Below are 21,584 nucleotides of genomic sequence, written 5' to 3' on the forward strand. Positions count from 1 at the left end.
TGAGATAAAAATACATTTGTCTTCAAAGAGATTTACCGTTTTTTTTCTTAGTGGGTTGTATCACCTGCCGACAAAATCAAATATGATGAGATTTTCCTGAAAACTGACAAAGACATGGATGGTTTTGTCTCTGGTGTGGAAGCCAGAGAGATATTCTTAAAGACAGGACTGCCTTCTAACTTACTTGCGCACATCTGGTAAGAATTTTTACCTATCATCTTTTAAAAAAAAAGAACATCTTTTTCTCGCCACGCATACTGTTTATGAAAGATGCCATATTGATATCTCTGCAGCCTGAAGTCCTCTGTTTAACTATGGGACAGGTACAGTATAACAGCAGCAGTGTATTTGCTTCTACCTTGACCTCAAGGGACTGTATTTAGAGGTGAGAGGCTTAGTGCACTTCATGTGGTCATTCGTACTTTGGCCTCTCTGCTTAGGTTTTATCAGTTCTGTTATAATTATGATAATTCTGGGTATTTTTGATATCTGTTAAATGTCCAGCCTGTCTTCTACATGATATGGTCCACAGAACTGTTACAATAGGTACTTTAACCCTCTTGCAACTTGGCGGCAAAACCTCACTTGTCACTGGCAGCAGTGAATACCCCATCTCCTAAAGTTCTCTCCAGTTTTCTATTCCTGTACAGTGGCAGCCAGGCTGGCTGAACCAGACTTCTCTGCTGCAGAGGTTTTCTGAGGGCAATTCCAAACTTTATTTCGAATATTTAGACTAGCAAGTTGGTTCAATAATTTATTTGTCTGTGATTTCTAGCCATGTCCCAAGGCTGCATTTGATTTTTGGGGAGATTGTCTCCTCAGCTCTGTTTCCCCTTCTGAGGTGTATGCAGAATTTGGTGCTCCTGTAGGCTTCAGGGAGGGATGGAGAGAGAGTAAGCGAGCACTGAGAAAAGCCAGAGGCAAAAGGAAGGGTCTGTTTATTGCTTTCATCCTCCTCCACAAATAGTGTCTAGCTGGGGGGGCTTGACCAGCTCTGTGGTCAGAACATAGTTTTCTCCTCACAGCCCAGTCTGGGTGGGGTATTCTAAACTATTCTTCCCCAGGCAGGAAAGGAAACAGGCAGGATTGGAGGGCTAGTTCAACTAAGCATGATGCAGCCCAAGCCAGGTGTGGGTCACCTTAGCCCCTCCCCTGGCAAGAAAGGAGGCAGGTAGGATTGGAAAAGAACTAGCTCTGGGGCAAGCAGTCCATCTCTGTGAACGGACTGAAGACAGAAGGGCAGCATGCCAGATGGAAAACCTCACTTCAGTCGCTTCTCTGGTGGTTACAGACTAGGTGTTTCTACCTCAGAGAGAGAGTGAACTGGAAGAGTGGCCTCTTCATTGCATAGGCCCACCAAAGGTAGCCAGGTAGGTATATACCCAGATACCAGGCAGGTATATTCTCAGCCCCCTCGTTTGGTCATGAAAACTTACAGGTGGCTGACACATAGGAGTGCCAGATGACCGTTCATATTTCAGTGCCTCAGAATTCTTTCACAATCAGTGCTAACACAGGTGGACAGTGTTGCAGGTATGTTCCCTCTCAACCTAAAAACCATATGGCCCAGCAGCTTTTATCTGGATAGGAAAGGGAAAAAAGTGGGTTTCAAATCTGTTTTATGCAGGAATATGGGGCTATTGTCTGAATGTCTGATCCCAAAGTTCCTAGCTATTTTAATGATACAGTGGGAGACTTTATGGAAAACTGAGGCTGTTCAGAGTAGTCGTAAAAGGCAGCTTGCAATATTGACTCCTGGCAGACATTATAGGAGGAAATACATGTCATACGGCAAGTTGAAGCTATCTGTGAATTGTAACAGGAGAAAATACCTCTTTGCAAGTGGTAGCTAGAACATGTTCAGGGTCTGTAACTGCCCTCTGTTGCCCCTGAGCTATCTGCAGGTCTCCCAGCCCTGTTTGGAATTAGACCCCTGATTAGTGTTAGGCTCTTTCATTTTGGTAGCAAAAGGGTTACATATCGTTTTGATCAAATGAGATAATTGGATATTGTGGAGAGGCGTGCCTGATGGAACTGTGCAAGGATTTTAGGAACAGCTTTGTCCTATTCTCCATCTCACCAACCCATGGAAAAGTCACAACCTGAATGAAATTATCCATCTACACCTCTACCCCGATATAACACGAATTCGGATATAATGCGGTAAAGCAGTGCTCCGGGGGGCCGGGGCTGCGCACTCTGGCGGATCAAAGCAAGTTCAATATAACGCGGTTTCACCTATAATGCGGTGAATCCCGAGGACAGCGTTATATCGGGGTAGAGGTGTACTTCATATTGGAGCATTGCAACCCATTCCATCCTATTTCTAACCTCAGTGAATCAGGGACAAGCAGAACAGATACCCTCTGATGCATCTATCTTTCCTAATGATGGCTGTCTTTAAAGCATTCCCATGTATCCATCCTTGGGCAATTCGTAAGTTTTGCAGAAGGAGGGCAGCATTTTTCGTTTCCCTGCTTTGATTACCATTTGATCTTTATTATGGCTGTCGATTAATCTCAGTTAACTCACGTGATTAATCATGATTGATTTTTTTTGAGTTAATCAGTTTTAATTGCACTGTTAAACAATAGAAAACCAATTGAAATGCATTGAATATTTTGGATATTTTTCTACATTTTCAAATATATCGCTTTCATTTACAACACAGAATACAAAGTGTATAGTGCTCACTTTACATTATATTTGATTACAAATATTTGCACTGTAAAAATAAGTTTTTTTTCATTCACCTTATACAAGTACTGTAGTATAACTTAGAAATGTAGATTTTTTTGTTACATAACTGCACTTAAAAATAAAACAATGTAAAACTTTAGAGCCTACGAGTCCACTCAGTCCTACTACTTGTTCAGCCTATTGCTAAGAGAAATACGTTTTACATTTACTGGATGTAATGCCGCCCACTACTTATTTACAATGTCACCTGAAAGTGAGAACAGGTGTTTGCATGGCACTGTTGTAGCTGGCATTGCAAGATATTTACGTGCTAGATGCGCTAAAGATTCATATGCCTTTTCATGCTTTGGTAACCATTCCAGAGGATATGCTTCCATGCTGATGATGCTCGTTTTAAAAAAAAAAATGTGTTAATTAGATTTGTGACCGAACTCCTTGGGGAAGAATTGTATGTCTCCTGTTCTGTTTTACCCGCATTCTGCCATATATTTCATGATATAGCAGTCTCGGATGATGACTCAGCACATGTTGTTAATTTTAAGAACACTTTCACTGCAAATTTAACAAAATGCAAAGAAGGTACCAATGTGAATTTTCTAAACATAGCTACAGCACTCGACCCACGGTTTAAGAATCTGAAGTGCCTTCCAAAATCTGAGAGGGACAAGGTGTGGAGCATGCTTTCAGAAGTCTTAAAAGAGCAACACTCTGATGCGGAAACTATAGAACCCAAACCACCAAAAAAAAAAAAAAAAAAAAAAATCAACTTTCTGGTGATGCCATCTGACTCAGATGATGAAATTTGAACATGCGTTGGTCCACACTGCTTTGGATTGTTGTCGAGCAGCACCTGTCATCAGCATGGACGCATGTCCTCTGGAATGGTAGTTGAAGAATGAAGGGACATATGACTCTTTGCCACATCTGGCATGTAAATATCTTGTAATGCCAGCTACATCTGTGCCATGCGAATGCCTGTTCTCACTTTCAGGTGACATTGTAAACAAGAAGCAAGCAGCATTATCTTCTGCAAATGTAAACAGACTTGTTTGTCTGCATGATTGGCTGAACAAGCAGTAGGACTGAGTGGATTTGTAGGCTCTAAAGTTTTACATTGGTTTTTATTTTTGAATGCAGGGTTTTTTTATACATTCTACATTTGTAAGTTCAACTTTCATGATCTAGGAATTGCACTGCAGGACTTGTATTAGATGAATTGAAAAACCCTATTTCTTTTGTTTTTGATGTTGCAAATATTTGTAATAACAAAATATAAAGTGAGCACTGTACCCTTTATATTCTGCGTGGTAATTGAAATCAATATATTTGAAAATGTGGAAAATATCCAAAAATATTTAAATAAATGGTATTCTAGTATTGTTTGTGTGATTATGTGATTAATCATGACTAATTTTTTAATCACTTGACAGCTGTAATCTTTATACATGCTCCCAGGGATCCTCTCCAGGATTGTGGTAGCAATAATATATTGGCTTTTGTGGAGAAGGAAATTCACTGGTTGCTGTTTGGACTACTTTTTTTTTTTAAATCTGATTTCTGTACAGAGAGAAAGCTGAAGCAAGCATGCAATGATGTGGTTGCTGGAGTATGTTGGGTTCAGGGCAGACATGGTACCAGGAAAGTCATCATAGGCCTGGGCTGAGGACAAGGACTATGATGTACAAGGTCTTATTTTAGAAGACTGTTAACAGAAGATGAAGATGCCATAAACGAGGAAAACAAGTTGTCACAGAAACAAAAATCCAATTTTTTTGGAACCTATTGTGAATCCTCATCTTAAACACAGCTATGCTTCAGTGATCAAGTTCATATGATACCTACCCAGTAAAACCTGGTATCCACTCCATATTTCACCTTATCTCATGTGTTGGCAGAACTCTAGCTCAAGTGGTGTATTCTCTGCTCCCTCAACTGGTGAATGCAAAGAATCAGATTCTTTCTTTATTTTTTTAAAATGGGATCTTTCAATTCAGTTCAGGAAATGTGTACCAGAAAGAGAGAGCACAGTACCCACCAGCTGGAACCATGTTTCATTGAGTCTTGGGGCACTGTTCCTTCAATGGATGACAGACCTGTTCTAGTGGTGACAGTGAATGTGTTTAATAGGGTTTTCTTAGTAACTGGGAAGAACACGATCATCCCAGACCCCAAAGAAATTCTCCTGCCCTGTGTGGAGCAGAGTTTCCTGTCTCCATGTGCACAGCCCATTGAGGGAGATGAATACCAAGACTTACATGGCAGAAGTTGGATTAGCAGTGTGGTTGCTGCATCCGGAAATATCTTACAACGAGTAAGTCAGTTTGGAGGGCTGATGATTGATCTCTTTGCATCTGAAAAAAGTAAATAAAGTGCCCTGTGGCACATCTGTGTCAGGAGCTGGGGTATGAGGTAGTGAATGACCTCTTGCAAAGGTGGACATGGTTCCTCTCTGTCTTCCCATTTTTTCAGCTGTGCCCCAGGATAATACAAAAGATATCACTGCTGCTCTCTCATTCCTGTTTCTGCCTTTCTGGCTGAGGAGGCTGTCTGTCTCACAGATTGGTCCTCCATCCAGGGCCAGACATGTTTAAAATGAATACTTGGATGAAGTCGTCATTGCTCTTGTGAGCCCCAGTGAAAAGTCAACAGATGGAACTTCTTATACTTGCTGGTGCAAAGTCCATAGTTTAACTATCATGTTAAACCAGTTTAAAAATAGCTTTGATTTCCCCCTTCATTGTGAGTGTTCAAGGAAGGTCAAAGTCTCTGTAGTATAATGATCTCCTCATATTCAAAAAAAGTTCTGTACAAATCCCAGCATTAAATACTTCATTAGGGCATCATCCTTACTCTAACGCTGCAAGATCAGAGACCACTACCTTGGAACCTTATTATGCTCCTTACAGCACTACTCAGATGGAACCCTGGCAGGAGGTGTGATTTTTTTACATCTCTACTCGTTAGTAGCTATTAGGAGGCCTACTCTATCTCCAGTTGGCTGAGGCTTTTTATCTGAAGTTGGGAGCTTTACTTAAGATCCAGAACTGTACTTTTAATTGAGTAGTCCTCACAATGTCATAACATTCTTTCTCTAAGTAAGTTAAAGAAATGTTTCTCCTATAGTTCAGCATTAAAGTCCAGTCTTTAGGAGCAGTTGACAATCTCAGGGCACAGTAGTCCTGTCTCCTGTATTGAGATCTGTTAGACAGCCATTACGTCACCAAATTCTGCAAACTGCTCATCTAATTTTAACTAATGCCACTTCCTTTTTTTGCCAGAAGTTTTCTCCATGCCTTTATCTAGGAGAGGATATTTAATCATCTGCTTTTGTTTTGGATATCTGTATTTACCCTTCTTACCCTGCAGGCACACTGCTATGAAAATCCATGGTAATGGATCCGTGGGCCTTAGCATGAAGAAGAATAGGAAAGCTTATTTGTCCTTTCCTGAATTTCCTTTATTCAAGTAATAAGATCCACAGATCTGGTCCACCTTAGAGACAAACATCATTCAGAATAGAGATGGAAATTGGCATCCCAGGATTTGGGTTAGTTGTTAAGTGGAATTTACTGTGCTCAGCAGTATGAGAAATTGTGGTGCTTTTTCCTCCAATTATATTTAATGCATTGTGTAATTTAGGAAAGTAGATTTGGATTATCCTCACTGTGGAAGTTGTTGTCAACTGGAGGGAACTTGATGAGGCATGGCATTCCCCTGCTGCCAGTGATGGAGAGGTCTGGTTCTGTTCCCAACTTGAAAACACGCTGAAGTACCCTTTATAAGGTCTACAGATCTGTTACAACTTGAAGAAAGGAAATTTTTCAGATAAACATGGATACATTTTCCTATTTTGAATCTTGCTAAGCTCTTGGCCTCAGTGACTTCCTATGGCAATAAGTTTCACAGTTTAATTATGAATTGTATGAAAAAAATTCTTTTATCAATTTTGAATTTGCCAGAACTGATCTTTATGATATGGAGACTTGTCTACTAAATGTTAGACTGGGAAATAGAATATCCTCCAATATTTACTTTTGTAATGCATACATTTACATTAATTTGTTTACATTTAAACTCTTAGGACTTAAGACTTTCACTTCACCTAGTGCCTTTTTGTAGTAGAATTCTTGTAAGTACTAGGTAAATTAGATAATGTGTTTCAGTCTAGTACGTTGAGGATAGGTCATATCTGAGGCATCATCTAGTACGTTGAGGATAGGTCTAGGAGCTGCTTTCTTAACCAGGCTCTGTCACGAGTTAGTTGTTTGGCCTTGAGAAAGTTAATTATGGCTGGTTTTCCAGCTTCTGAGTACTGGTAAATCCTCTGAAGTGAAATGGGGCTTCAGGTGCTTAGCATCTTTGCAAATCACTTCATTTCTCAGGGCTAAGTTCCCCATATCCATCACAGTGGGTCTTGGACAGAACCAGACCAGTCGTATTACTGGCAGGGCTGGCTCCAGGGTTTTGGCCGCCCCAAGCAGCCCCCCCCCCCCCCCCCCAAAAAAAAAAAAAAAAAAAAAAAAAGCCGCGATCGCGATGTGCAGCGGCAATTCGGCGGAAGGTCCTTCGCTCCCAGCGGGAGTGAGGGACCGTCCACCGAATCGCCGCCGAATAGCTGGAGGTGCCGCCCCTCTCCCAAGTGGCCGCTCCAAGCACCTGCTTGCCAAGCTGGTGCCTGGAGCCGGCCCTGATTACCGGAATCCGTGGAATGTCCTGCCTGCTATAATTCTCCCCAGATTTGTTCTGTCGCTACAGTGACAGGGAGGCTTAGCTAGACCTCACGGTTGCAGAGTTCTTCTGAAGAGAATTCCAAAACTTTATTTCAGATTTCTATCAACTTAGGTTCAATAACTCAACATTTCAGTTGTGTCCCAGGGCTGCATTTGTGTCTCAAGCTTTTTTCCTCTCAGCTCTTCTTCCTGAGGTGTTGCAGCTTGCTGGTGACCCTGCAACTGGTCAAGAAGAGAGCAAAACTGGAATAAAACAGGGAAAAAGTCTCTCTCTCCTGCTCCACCTCCCTTATTAAGCAGCTTGACAGGGATCTTAGGCCACTTGAGTGAGCACAATGCACACACACTCTTAGCAACCCAATTTGGATAAATGTCCTCTGTTGCCCTTTCTCTGGGCAGAAAAGAGTTCTCTAGAGGCAGATAGGATCAATTCTAATGGTATGTATCCTTCAGCCTTTTGTCCAAAGGGCAGCAACGTCCAAAGAGCAGTGTGCCAAATAAAAACCAAAAAACTGTCTCTTAGTCCATTGAGGCTGCATGAGCAGCCATGTGCTCCTAACTGATGCTCAGCCACTTCTGCCACTTGGGCTACGAATGAAAGGCTTTGGACACAATATGAACATTGCAGAATCTGGAGCATGTGGTCCTCACTGCTGCCACCATATAGTAGAAATCAGGGATTCTTTCATGATATCTCACATTGGACACCTAGGAGAAGTGAGCATGTGTGGACCCCTTGTACTAGAGAGCTGTAGAACCATGGGACCTCCCATCCTGGATAAGCCCATTCCAGGACATTAATTTCTGGGGAATCCAGTTTGAAACCCCAGTCTGCTCCTTGGGAGATCCAGAAGTTCTCCTATACATGTATTCAAAATAAAGGGGGGTGACGGAGAGAGTGGAGGAGAGGGGCAAGAGAGGAGAATGATATGCAATTTCCTCAGTGTTGAGGATTCATTGCTGTTTGTAAGGTGATTTGAAGATGTAAAACAGTATGTAATTGCTAGTTGCTGTCATCATTTTCCACTGCCTGTGCACGCACTCCTAAACAATATTGTACTTGTAGAAATGAGGTGTTGCACCTAATCAGTTACCCTGTGTGTCTGTGTTTTTGTGTACAGGGGCCTCTGTGACACACAGGACTGTGGAAAGCTTTCAAAAGAACAGTTTGCCTTGGCTTTCCATTTAATTAATCAGAAGTTAACAAAGGGCATTGATCCTCCTCAAGTTCTGACTGCAGAAATGATCCCTCCATCAGATAGGGCCAGCCTACAGAAGGTAAGGATGTGTCTGGCTTTGAAGTAGAAACCTCAAACATACTAAACAAACTCTGAATTCAAGTGCTATTAAATAAAAAAATTAAATCCAATTTTTAAAATCTATGCCAAGACATGGTTGTGCTATCAAGAAAAAACAAGATTAACTTCCATGAGCAGATGTACTGTTTTTTGTCAGTTTACATCCATAGATATAATGTCTGCATAAATGCTTTCTTAATAAACTTATTTGCTACACCAGCCACCTTGCTGTCGAGGAACCATGAAATCAGCTTGTCGAAAGAATAAACATATTCCTGAGTATCCAAGGATTAACTTCATTGTGGACCTGAAATACTATATGCACAAATTATTCTTTTCCTTAATATCAAGACAGAGTTTTTAAAAGTGGAATTTTCACATTTCCCTCTTTCAAGAAGTCAGTCACTGCTAAAATAAATTAAACTCTTTTGCAGCTCTGTGGTTAATTATTTAAAAGAGCATGTTTTAAATTTTTTAACGATCCATTTGTATTCATAATAACATTTCAAATGTCCTCATACCCCTTTGGCCATTAAACAATCCATTGCTGTATTGACTCAGTGGCTTTTAATTGCTTAAAGTTTTATTTATTAGCGCAACAGTCAAACAGAAGTCACAACAAAATCTTATCTGTGTATGATGCATTGTAATAGCTGTCATTACTAACATTTTCTCTTGGTTGTGCTAAACATTGACGCAGCTGTGCTATCTTCATAATAAACAGAATGAGAGTCTCACCTGAAAAACGATAAACTTGAATTTTTGCATGACTTTTGAGTTCTTTGCAATTGGTACCTAATTTTTTTTACATTCAGTTTAAAAAAACAAAAAAAAAAACAAAAAAAAAAACCTGCTTTATTTGTGCCTTTACTAATCTTTTTTGTGTGTTTTGCTTTCTTTTCTGTCTTTTCCAGTTTGGACTATTTTTTCCATTCTGCACCACTCTGCTTTACATCTTTATTATTCTGTCCGTTTCTTAACTCTGCTTTCTCAAGGTTAGAGGATCTTTGCTTTTTCTAATATATAATATCTGTTGGCTTGATAATGAACATTTCTAAATGTCTCTTCAATAGTCTTTGAAATAGCATAGTATTAGGTAGATATTGAGTTATGCTGAAATCTGAAATTATTGCTGTTTTAACTAGCCGTTCATCTGTAAAGGTCCCGTGTTGCTTTGCAAACTTAAAATGACATTAAAAAGTATGAGTTTACTCTGTTTATCAATAAAGATTGTTCCAGCTATCAGAGAAATTCAGCCATCTCGGGGAGGGCAAATGTTGGTAGCTGTTGTGATTTTTGTGTGCTGCTGATGTTCCGAATAGAAAGTGACATGTTTTATCCCATTGAAACTGCAGAGAAAATGCTAAGACAAAGTGTAAATACCCCCAAACTGATAATTGGCACTATCACTGGAGCGATACAGAGCGATACATGCTGTTACAGAAGGTGTTGTGAAACTTTTAATGTCCAGACTTTGATTTGTACAGTAGTTGAGATCAGTATTGCTTGCTACTTTTTTTAGTGCATCACATGATATCTTCTTAGCATTCCTAAAATACTGAGATCAACTGAGATTTTAAACAAGGGAAGGATATGGGTTTCAGCTGGTTCTGTAAATCCCTCCCATACTTTTGAACATTACAAGGGAATTGATGAACACTTATTAATCTGTTCAACTGACTGAACATGCAGCTCTTCTCAAAAGAGCTGCTCTTTTATGCAATAAAATATCCAGTGTAGTCAACTACATGTCCCTACTTGGGATTTATATGGGATGGCTAAAAATCAAGGTGGGGAGGGGCACAAGTGCTGCTGACAGCCACTGAAGTGGCATCACGTATTGTGGCTTGTGCAGAGTGAGAACTGTTCAGCTGCACCATTATTCTTTTGATTCCCTTTGCCAATGTGATGACATTCTAGTAGCAAAAAGTGTCAACAGGTGTAATTGTATAGCATGACTCACTGTTGGGGTGGAGGAAAGGAATGGGTTGACAAGAAATCATTTTCCTGGTAGAGTTCTATCTTTACTAATGTGACTGTCAGCAAGAATTAATATAATTGGTTTCTTGGGGGAAGAGAGTAGGTGATGTAATAGGTTAATTAATTTTCTGCAATCTTTCCAATTTTTCAACATCCTTTTTAAGATATAGGCAGCAGAACTAGATGAAGTATTCTGGTATTGGTCTCACCAATGCTGTATGCAGAAGTAAAATCACCTCACTTACCCCACTGTTTATATATCCAAGAACCTCATTAGCTATTTTTGCAACAGTATCTCATTGAGAGCTCCTGTTGAATTGTTTGAACGCTATGCCCCCAAATCTTTTCCCATGATACAGTCTCCTGTTGTGTAGGTATGGCCTACATTCCTTGTTCCAAGAGGTATAACTGTGCATTTGGCTGCATTAAAATGCATTGTGAATGTGTCCAATTTACCATGTGATCCAGATTGCTGTATGTGACTGCCCTGTCCTTGTCATTATATATCACTCCACCACTCTGTCTCATCCTTAAATTTAATCAGCAGTGATTTTATATTTACTTCTAGATCATAGATGAAAATATTGAATAGTATTTGGCATAGTACCAATCCCTGCAGAACCTCACTAAAGTCACCCCTACTTTGTGATGGTTCCCCACTGAAAACAACTTTTTGAGATCTGTCAATTAGCCAATTCTTAATATTAGAGGAGGATTTTGTTCTTAGAGGTGACCTCAAGAAGAGACTTGATGGGATACTCTATGTTGGGGGGAGACTAGTGCCTCTCATGATCCAACATTATCTCAGCTGTTTCTAAAAAACCTCAATGGTCTTTTAGCAGGGTGGATCCAGGCCCCTAAACATCTTCAAACCTCTAAAGAGGTCAGATAATGAAAGGGCTTTTGAATTGATTGCCCCTGTGGAGAAAAGGCAAGTAAAGCTCTGATCCTGCCATGAGTTCTGTGTGGGTGGATCCCTGGGGCTGACCTAATTTACAGCAGACTTACATGGCTACCAGTGCGCTGCTCTACAGCCCGAAAGAACTGTTTTTTCAAGTATTCATTTCAGTTTTCGGATGAGTGCAAATGCCATCAGAAACCCTAGTTCACTGGGAATCCTGATCGGTGAAAAACAATTGTGCGTTTTGATTATGACTCCAAGTCTGGATTTGAGAGGCACTAGTCTTAGAGCTGCAGGGATCTTGCATGTCCCTTGGCTAATGTGAGCCAATTTTTAAAAACAGGTTTCAGAGTAGCAGCCGTGTTAGTCTGTATCCGCAAAAAGAACAGGAGTACTTGTGGCACCTTAGAGACTAACAAATTTATTGGAGCATAAGCTTTCGTGGACTACAGCCCACTGCATCCAAAGAAGTGGGCTGTAGTCCACGAAAGCTTATGCTCTAATAAATTTGTTAATTTTTAAAAAGGGGCTCCAGAGGTGATTCCGGCAATGACAGTCCAGTTAGCCTGACTTCTGTACCGGGCAAACTGGTTGAAACTATAGTAAAGAACAAAATTTTCAGACACATAGATGAACATAATTTAATCATAGAATATAAAGGCTGGAAGGGACCTCAGGAAGTCATCTAGTCCACCCCCCTGCTCAAAGCAGGGCCAATCCCCTGACAGATTTTTGCTGCAGATCCCTAAATGGCTCTCTGAAGGATTGAACTCACAACCCTGGGTTTAGCAGGCCAATGCTCAAACCACTATGCTATCCTTCCCCCCTTTAGGGGAGTTTTTTGGAAAAGCGTCAACATGTTTTTTGTGAAGGGAAATCATGCTTCATCAATCTGCTAGGATTCTTTGAGGGGGTCAACAAGCACATGGACAAGGGGGATCCAGGGGATATAGTGTACTTACATTTCCAGAAAGCCTTTGATAAGGTTCCTCATCAAAGGCTCTTAAACAAAGTAAGGTGTCATGGGGTAAGAGGGAAGGTCCTCTTGTGGATTGGTAACTGGGTAAAAGATAGGAAACAAAAGGGGTAAACAGTGAGGTGGCAAAATTCGCAGATGATACAAAACTACTCAAGATAGTTAAGTCCCAGGCAGGCTACAAAGGGATCTCTCAAAACTGGGTGACTGGGCAACAAAATGGCAGATGAAATTCAATGTGGATAAATGCAAAGTAATGCACTGGAAAACATAATCCCAACTATACATATCAAATGATGGGGTCTAAATTAGCTGTTACCACTCGAGAGAGATCTTGGAGTGGTGGATAGTTCTGTGAAAACATCCACTCAATGTGCAGCGGCAGTCAAAAAAGCAAACAATGTTGGGAATCATTAAGAAAGGGGTAGATAATAAGACAGAAAATATCATATTGCCTCTACATAAATCCATGCTAAGTCCACATCTTGAATACTGTGTGCAGAGGTGGTCGCCCCATCTCAAAAAAAGATATATTGGAATTGGAAAAAGTTCAGAAAAGGGCAACAAAAATGATGAGGGGTATGGAACAGCTTCTGTATGAGGAGAGATTAATAACATTGGGACTTTTCAGCTTGGAGAAGAGGTGACTAAGGTGGGATATGATTGAGCTCTATAAAATCATGACTGGTGTGGAGAAAGTAAATAAGGTAGTGTTGTTTACTTCTTTTCATAACACCAGAAGTAGGGGTCACCAAATGAAATTAATAGGCAGCAGGTTTAAAACAAACAAAAGGAAGTATTTCTTCACACGATGCACAGTTAACCTGTGGAACTCTTTGCCCAGAGGATGTTGTGAAGGCCAAGACTCTTAACAGGGTTAAAGAACTATATAAATTCCTGGAGGATAGGTCCATTAATGGCTATTAGACAGGATTGGCAGGGCTGGTGTCTCTAGCCTTTGCTTGCCAGAAGCTGAGTATGGGCGACAGGGGATGGCTCACTTGATTACCTGTTCTGTTCATTTCCCTCGGGCACCTGGCATTGGCCACTCTTGGAAGACAGGATACTGGGCTAGCTGAACCTTTGGTCTGACCCAGTATGGCCGTTCTTATGTTCATGTCAGGTTTGAAGTGAATTGCCACATTTGTGTGGCCAAACCTGGACAACAACACCATTGTACCCTGCCTGACTCTACCTAATACTTTGTCCTCTATTCTGTAATCTCCAAATTTATAAGCATTACAAAAAGAGTGCGCAGTTACTGTAACAATGGCCTTGAAGCTGTATGGAATTTGTCTTTCACTCGCTCCCATACCAAATATGTGCAATTTAGAAGTAAAAAGAGGTTTGCTTTTCTAGCTGCCAGGCCATACAGCTCCATTTGGGAATTGAAAGTCAAGCTGGGTTACACTTCAGTTACTGGTTTAAAACTGGGTATAATTTAGCCTGCAGAATCTGTATAACGGCCCTACATGTCCCCTACAGGTTCAGGTTTTGTTGGTTGGTTTGTTGTGTTTTTTTCCAGGCATAACAAACAATGTACATTGAATGTTATTTATATGGTATTTCCAACTTGTGCATGTATTTATGTATGTTTTGTTTCATTTCATGACGTTACGTTAATATTTTATATGCAAAAAATAAAAATAAACTTTAAAAAGGGAATTTCTATAACTGGTGATGCATGAGAAGATGGGGGTAGGGAGGATGGCACTACCAGAGGTTGTGCATTTAGAAAAAAAACACTTTTCTTGTAAGTTTAGCATGTTTGATCCGGAGTCACTGGAACACAATGAACAAGGAACACCACAATGCTGTGTTGAGTCCCTTTTCAGAATAGAACTGAGATTAAACGCAAGCTCTTATTTTCTCAATTTAAAAAAAAAAACATACACGCAAGAGCACGCATTCTAATTGCCATATGTTACAATTCACAATTTCATGCAGTTTTCTTTTTTTGGTACAAAATATATTTAGCTAATATATGGTTCCAATTTTATGCTAAGGGCATAATATAATATACCTACATACATACATACATACATACATACACTTTTTTCCTGCATATGATTGCTCTTTCAAGTTACTGTTCTTCAAGACTTTATGTAATGTTAAAGTGACCATCACTTTATTCTTTCCGGCTCTAAAATATTGAGTCCTAAAACTTCAAAGCTAAAAGTTGCCCTATTACTTGTGTTAGGTGAGACTGCACTTAAAAATGACACTTATGTAGTTACACTTCACAGCTTTGTTTGTATCTGTTCTTGGGCAGAAAATTTTATTCTTGGGATGAGGAAGGAGATAATCCAAATCCTGTTTAAGGAAGCAAGTGCGATTTATAGGAAACCTCCATATGCAAATAGGGTACCCTAGAATTAATATAATATTTGATAAAGCATGGCTGCATTCTTTAGTCTCTCTAGTTCAGCGTTGCAGGGAGGTTCTAGGTGGATTAACGCATCACTGGGTCCTGGCCTAAGCAAACATACTCTTCTCCTGGCCTGGTGCAGAGAGGAGGCCCTGGGGGCAACAGCACTCACTCAGATTTGGTCCAGCTGCCCATCCATGATGACAGAGGTTGGCAGGGCAAAGCTGAGTGGCACTGAGATCACATGTGCCAGATCACAATTATCAGAGTCAGGAGCCAGCCCCAACACCACTTCAGGGTAAGTGTGTGGGATGGCCTTGCTGTCCACCTCAAAGCATCATGCTTTTGGGCTTGTCTGTATGGGGAGCCTCAGAAAAATCTGAATTAACTGAAGGTGTGAATTTAAAGTGGATTTTTTTAAACTGCATTAAGCCCATGTGTGGAGATAATTATTCATAATTAAAGGGGCCTTAATCCACTTCATTTTAATTTACTTTCAAAGTGAGTTAAGATTAGCCTGATTTAAAAATATTGTAATTCTGAATAAGTATGTTTACACAAGGGCTTAAAGTGAATTGGTTAAACTGCATTAAATTCACACCTTTAGTTCAGATAATTTTTTTCTGTGTCCCCCTGTATATACAAGTTATTATACAAATTCAATAATCCTCCAAGCAATAGCCTTCTGCAAACCTTAAAGGTGAGCAGGAAATATCTTTTTAAATTAATAGCAAAATTAAAATCATGAATAGAAAACTAGCTCAGTGTTAATTATCAAATAGCTTTTTAAAAGTAAAGTATATGTGAAGGTTTTTGCATGTCAAGGCTTAAGATCAGGGTTCTGAGTGTCTCTGGAAGAGTTCATGCAATAACAAACTTTTGCAGGAGAAACAAGTGTTCGTAATTATGGCAGATAATATAGTTGGACAGTAGTCATATTTTGTGAATAATGTAGTGTTTTATAGGGTTTTTTTTAAAGCCTTTGATCTTTAAGCCTTTATATATTAGAAAGAGTTGCTAATTTTTGTATTGGCTTGGTTGTGTTAATTTGTAATTCGGAGACATCAATCAGATCTTTTACTTAATTATCATGATAGTACCTTTGGTTAGACTGATGGGTCCCCTTGACATCACCACCATCTCCTCCTCCTTGCACAAACAGGAGTGGACACCGCTTTTTCCTGAGCCTGTCATTGTTGCTCCAAAATTTACTGGTAGTTGCTTAAGACTGAGAAGCATTTTCTCCAGGTCTGTTCCATTGCCAATACAGTGGTAATATTAAGCATCTTGGTCACCCACTAAATCTTTATTTCAGCCAAACTTTGTTATAGCAAGTTGAAAGTTCTGATGGTTTTCACAAAAGTTTCACTGTAGTGGCGGTGGAGTCGGGCAGTTCTATAAGAATAGGCTTAGAATTAAGTTTACATTTTATTTGTTCACTAGAGCTCAATACTAAGTCAGTCTAATTTATATTCTATAAATTAAATTAAGGTATTTATTTTCTATTTTACAGAGCTCTCTAGGACTGACTGCGGTGGCAGATTTTTCTGCAATTAAAGAGCTTGATACTTTAAACAATGAGATAGTTGATCTGCAGAGGTAGGTAAAGGAGAATTACATCAATCTTATATCTTAGTTACTCACAAATGGTTTCTTTAGTATTTTTTTAACAGAATTTTATATTTTTAAACCCTAATTGTAATTGAGTAAACTATTGGCATATGCTATTTCGTCTGTTAGATTTACTATGGTAGCTCTTCGTTGAAGTGCTGACCTCATATTGACATGGTTTACTGCTGGGTCTAAAAGGCATTAGATTCGTTTGTGCAACATACGATTTTAAATACTACTGGTGTGTGGAAAGGGGAAACATAAGCTTCCTTTTCCTTTCTGTTGGGTAGTAGAGGCTTGAGCACAGGCATATTGTCTTATGATGCTTGATACTTGTCCTTTCAGTACAAAGCAGGGTACGTATGCACCTTTATTAAGATGAAGTTTGTACACTTAATCTGTAGACAAGCTCCGAATTTCTAAGTTGACAAGTTTTATTATAAATACCACAGAAGAAAAGCAGGTGGAATTCTTTGGAGAGAGGGGTGTGTGTGTGTGTGTGGAACAGTTGTTGTAATGATAAAGGGTTTCTATCAAGATTTTAAGAAAAGATTGTAGAAGTAAAGAGGGTGGGCAGAATCACCAGGCAGTCTTTGTACATACCCCCAAGATTGGAGAACTTGTGTAATAGAATGTAAGTGCTTATTTTGTTGGTAGTATACAGACTAAGGGTAGGTCTACACTTACCCGGTAGTTCGGCGGCAAGCAAATCGAACTTCTGGGTTCGACTTATCGCGTCTTGTCTGGACAAGATAAGTCGAACCCGGAAGTGCTCGCCGTCGACTGCGGTACTCCAGCTCGGCGAGAGGAGTAGCGAAGTCCACGGGGGAGCCTGCCTGCCGCGTCTGGACCGAGGTAAGTTCGAACTAAGGTACTTCGAATTTCAGCTACATTATTCACGTAGCTGAAGTTGCGTACCTTAGTTCGAACTGGGGGGTTAGTGTAGACCTGCCCTTAGTTAGTGGAGAGGGGAGGATTCAGGAAAGGGAGCGTGGTTGTGAAATTAAAAAAGGAGGGGGAGAAGTAATGGGACCACCACCAGTGAGGGATTGGAGACAACCTGTTGCTGTTAATTAAAACATTCCTTGACCTCGGAGGTAGATGAGTTTATCTAAAACATCTGGAAGGAGCACTGGGATAGTGACAGGCCAAGCCATTACCACTTCTTAACATGGGCAGGGGTAGCTGCCCGAGAAGCCTTCCCTTTTCTCCCCATCCGCATGTGTGGGAAAACTTTCCTGCTGCTTTCTTCTCTCCACCTTCATCTCATGCTTACTCACCATCTAGTCCTTGCCTGTTAATAAAATTAATTGTAAACAAATTAATAAAAAAAATGAACTAATAAAATCCATGCCAGATCATCCTGGACACTTCACTTGTATTTTTATTCCTTTCCCACATGCCGTTCTTTGTCTGTTTAGAATGTTAGCTCCTTTGGGGCAGGGACTGTCTTATGTGTTTTGTGCTTCAGATGGTAGAATCAGTTCCTGATCCTGACTGAAGTCTCTAGACCAGTGACACTGAGACCTCTGTGATTAAGGAGCCAAATCAGCATTACCCCAAAGAGCCACAGTAGTGTGAATCCATGGTTTCATTTACTGTAGTACTATATATTCATATTTAAACAGTCTGATAGGGGAAATAGATAAATTCTCTCAGCATAATGACTGACCAAGTATTATTATTTTATCAACTACAATTGGTTAATAACATAGTAAAAGCATCCTGATTGTCTAATAATTTAGACCGGTTAATAATTAAATCACACAGTATTTTGATATAATGTGCTGCAGGAGCCACTTTCAGCTTGAGAGCCACAGTCTTTGTATCACGGCTCTAGATGCTGCCAATATAAATAATAGGGTTGTTGATTAATCGCAGTTAACCCATGCAATCAATGCAAAAAAAATTAATCATAATTAATTGCAGTTTTAATTGCTCTGTTAAACAATAGAATACCAATTAAAATTTATTAAATATTTTTGATGTTTTTCTACATTTTCAAATATATCTATTTCAATTACAACACAGAATACAAAGTATAAAGTGAGCACTGTACATTTATTTTGACAAATGTAGCACTGTAAAAATGATAAAAAAATAGTATTTTTCAGTTCACCTCATACAAGTACTGTAGTGCGATCTCTTCATCATGAAAGTGCAACTTACAAATGTAGGGTTTTTTTTTTTTTTTTACATAATTGCTCTCAAAAACAAAACAATGTAAAACTTTAGAGCCTATGAATCCAGTTGTAGTCTAGACGCGATAAATCGACCACCAAGCGCTCCCCCTTCGACTCCGGTACTCCACTGGAACGAGAGGCGCAGGCTGTGTTGAGAGGGGAGCGTCAGATGTCAACTCACCGCAGTGAAGACACCGTGGTGAGTAGATCTAAGTACGTTGACTTCAGCTACGTTATTAATGTAGCTGAACTTGCGTAACTTAGATCGATTTCCCCCCATCCGCCCCCCCCAGTGCAGACCAGGCCTTAGATGATGAAAATGAACATGCATCAGTCCACAGTGCTTTGGATCGTTATCGAGCATGGACGCATGTCCTCTGGAATGCTGGTTGAAGTATGAAGGGACATATGAATCTTTAGCGCCTCTGTACATAAATATCTTTCAGTGCCGGTCATAACAGTGCCATGTGAACGCCTATTCTCACTTTAAGATGACATTGTGAACAACAAGCAGGCTGCATTATCTTCTGCAAATGTAAACATACTTGTTTGTCTGAGCTATTGGCTGAACAAGAAGTAGGACTGATTAGACTTGTAGGCTGTAAAGTTTTACATGGTTTTATTTTTGAATGCAGTTATTTTGTACATAATTCTACATTTGTAAGTTCAACTTTCATGATAAAAAGATTGCACTACAGTACTTAGGTGAATTGAAAAATACTATTTCTTTTGTTCTTTAGAGTGCAAATATTTGTAATGAAAATAAATATAAAGTGAGCAGTGTGCACTTTGTATTCTGTGTTGTAATGGAAATCAATATATTTGAAAATGTAGGAAACATCTATAATTAAATAAACGTTTATTGTTTAACAGTGTGATTAATTGTGCTTAATTTTTTAATCGCTTAACAGCCCTAATAAATAAAAATTGTGCAGGTCTACTCCAGTGTTGTCTCTGTGATTAAAAAATAAGTGTAGGGAGATGGAGTGAAAGGTAAGCTTCTGTTTTTCTTCTGTTTGTATATGTGTTCTAGAATAAACAAATGTAAAAAGAAAAAATCCATAGAGTAAAAATAAATTGATCTATTGAGGAAATAACTCAACTTGTACACAACTTTAACAAAATCTGCTTTGTTAAGCCTGGGATGTCATTGTACAGCCACAAACAAAGGGAGCATTTCTTGCTCAGAAATAAACACTTGCTTATATGTTTAAAAAGGAAATCTTTTGTCTGACTTGGGTTTTTTTCTATTACTATCATTATCAATGATAGCTGGGAATTTATCAGTGATCATTATCCAGCCATCAGTAATCATTGTTACTTAATCTTGAATATATTTCTATAGAAGCAGATTTGATGTGACACAGCACATATCTGTATATGGGGTCTCTGGGTTTATCTGGTTAAAGTCAAACTAGCATTTTTGCTTTGTCTCTAAACTTCTCTATAAATGGTACCAAAAACTGTTGGAGTACAGCTAAACTTACTAGCTAATGACTTGGTTCCCTGGTACTGTGAATTGTTTCCCAGTTGTTTTACCTGTGTTTCCAAGGGTTAAATATATGGAAGCTGATGCAATCCCTCCCACTTTTCCCAGCAGTCTTCATTAGACAATTGCTCCATGGCAACAGTGAGATCACTGAAGACAGTATTTCATTGATTTTTCTCTCCCCCCTTTCCCTTTTTGAGCTGTTCTTTTCACCTAACTCCTCTTCAATGAGAAGGCTTTTTTATGCTGGGCAATATCATCTGCTTTGTAAATAATTTAAGGAACGGAGACACCCTAATTTTTTTTCTTTATTTAATGTTTCACTATGTATTTAAAAAGAGAGACAGGATTAGGGGGCTGGATAACTGTACCTGCTGTAACTGATGTTCTTAAGTATTCTTGCATATTTTGTTGGTCTTCTAGGGAAAAGAATAATGTGGAACAGGAACTGAAGGAGAAAGAAGATACTATCAAACTGAGGACAAGCGAGGTCCAGGTAAATGGGCTGTAGAATTTCTCATATTTCACTTCTGATTTTTGGTGCATGTGTTTGTTCATTCTTATAGAAATATAATGACTGAGTCTTTAAACCAAATCATGTACCGTTTACTTGGTGTTGGCTGAGAAATAGATTACCTTAAAAAGAAAAATGTGTGTGAGAGAGAGAATGAATATATGCATTTCACAAACCAGTGAAGATATTTCAATGCCATGCAAATTAAGACTAATAAACTGGTCAAATTAAATGGATTTGTACCATATGGTACCACTACATGACAGTCACAGTAAATCCCTAGTTGGGAGATTATTTGTTGCTCCATGGTGAATTTTTTAAAGTCTAAATATCTTTTTAAATAGTTTTACTTTAAAAGGATTATGATAATCTTTCCATAGGATCAACATATTCAAATGTTGTTGCTGTTTCCTTTGAATAAAGACCTAATCTAGGCAGTTAAATGTCAGGGTTTAAGGTGCTTATAGTCCGCCAAGCCCTGTATTCAATGCTGCAAAGCATCTTTCAATTAAGTGATAAGTTACAAAAGCAGCTTGAGTTGCTGCATTTAAAAATCAGAATTTTACTGCAACATGACTCCTGATTATCTAAATACTTTTTGGATTACCAATGGACAGTAAAAGCTTAGTTTACATTTGATAGAGAATAAATAATGGAAATTTTCTTACATTTTCTGAACTGAAGTAAAATGTGGCGTGTCTTCCTCACAACAGTTTTATGAATTTTTGCTTACCTATTTTATGTTATACTCCTTGTGACTGGGTGGTAATTAATTGCATGACCTTTCTGGAGATAATCAGATCCTGGCATGGCAGTAACAATGACAGCCAAATG

General features: G+C 39.2%; 1 protein-coding gene across 1 annotated transcript in view; it reads left to right on the plus strand.

Moving 5' to 3' along the window:
* Positions 1-21,584, plus strand: part of EPS15 (epidermal growth factor receptor pathway substrate 15) — a 114,196-nt gene that overhangs the window by 42,792 nt on the left and 49,820 nt on the right. Inside the window, exons 10-13 of the mRNA XM_054036805.1 lie at positions 52-197; positions 8,552-8,708; positions 16,467-16,552; positions 20,660-20,732. Coding sequence (XP_053892780.1) covers positions 52-197; positions 8,552-8,708; positions 16,467-16,552; positions 20,660-20,732 — 462 coding nt within the window. The remainder of the gene's footprint in view (positions 1-51; positions 198-8,551; positions 8,709-16,466; positions 16,553-20,659; positions 20,733-21,584) is intronic.

The sequence above is a fragment of the Malaclemys terrapin genome, chromosome 8 (assembly GCF_027887155.1).
Source record: "Malaclemys terrapin pileata isolate rMalTer1 chromosome 8, rMalTer1.hap1, whole genome shotgun sequence".
Lineage (NCBI taxonomy): Eukaryota > Metazoa > Chordata > Testudines > Emydidae > Malaclemys > Malaclemys terrapin.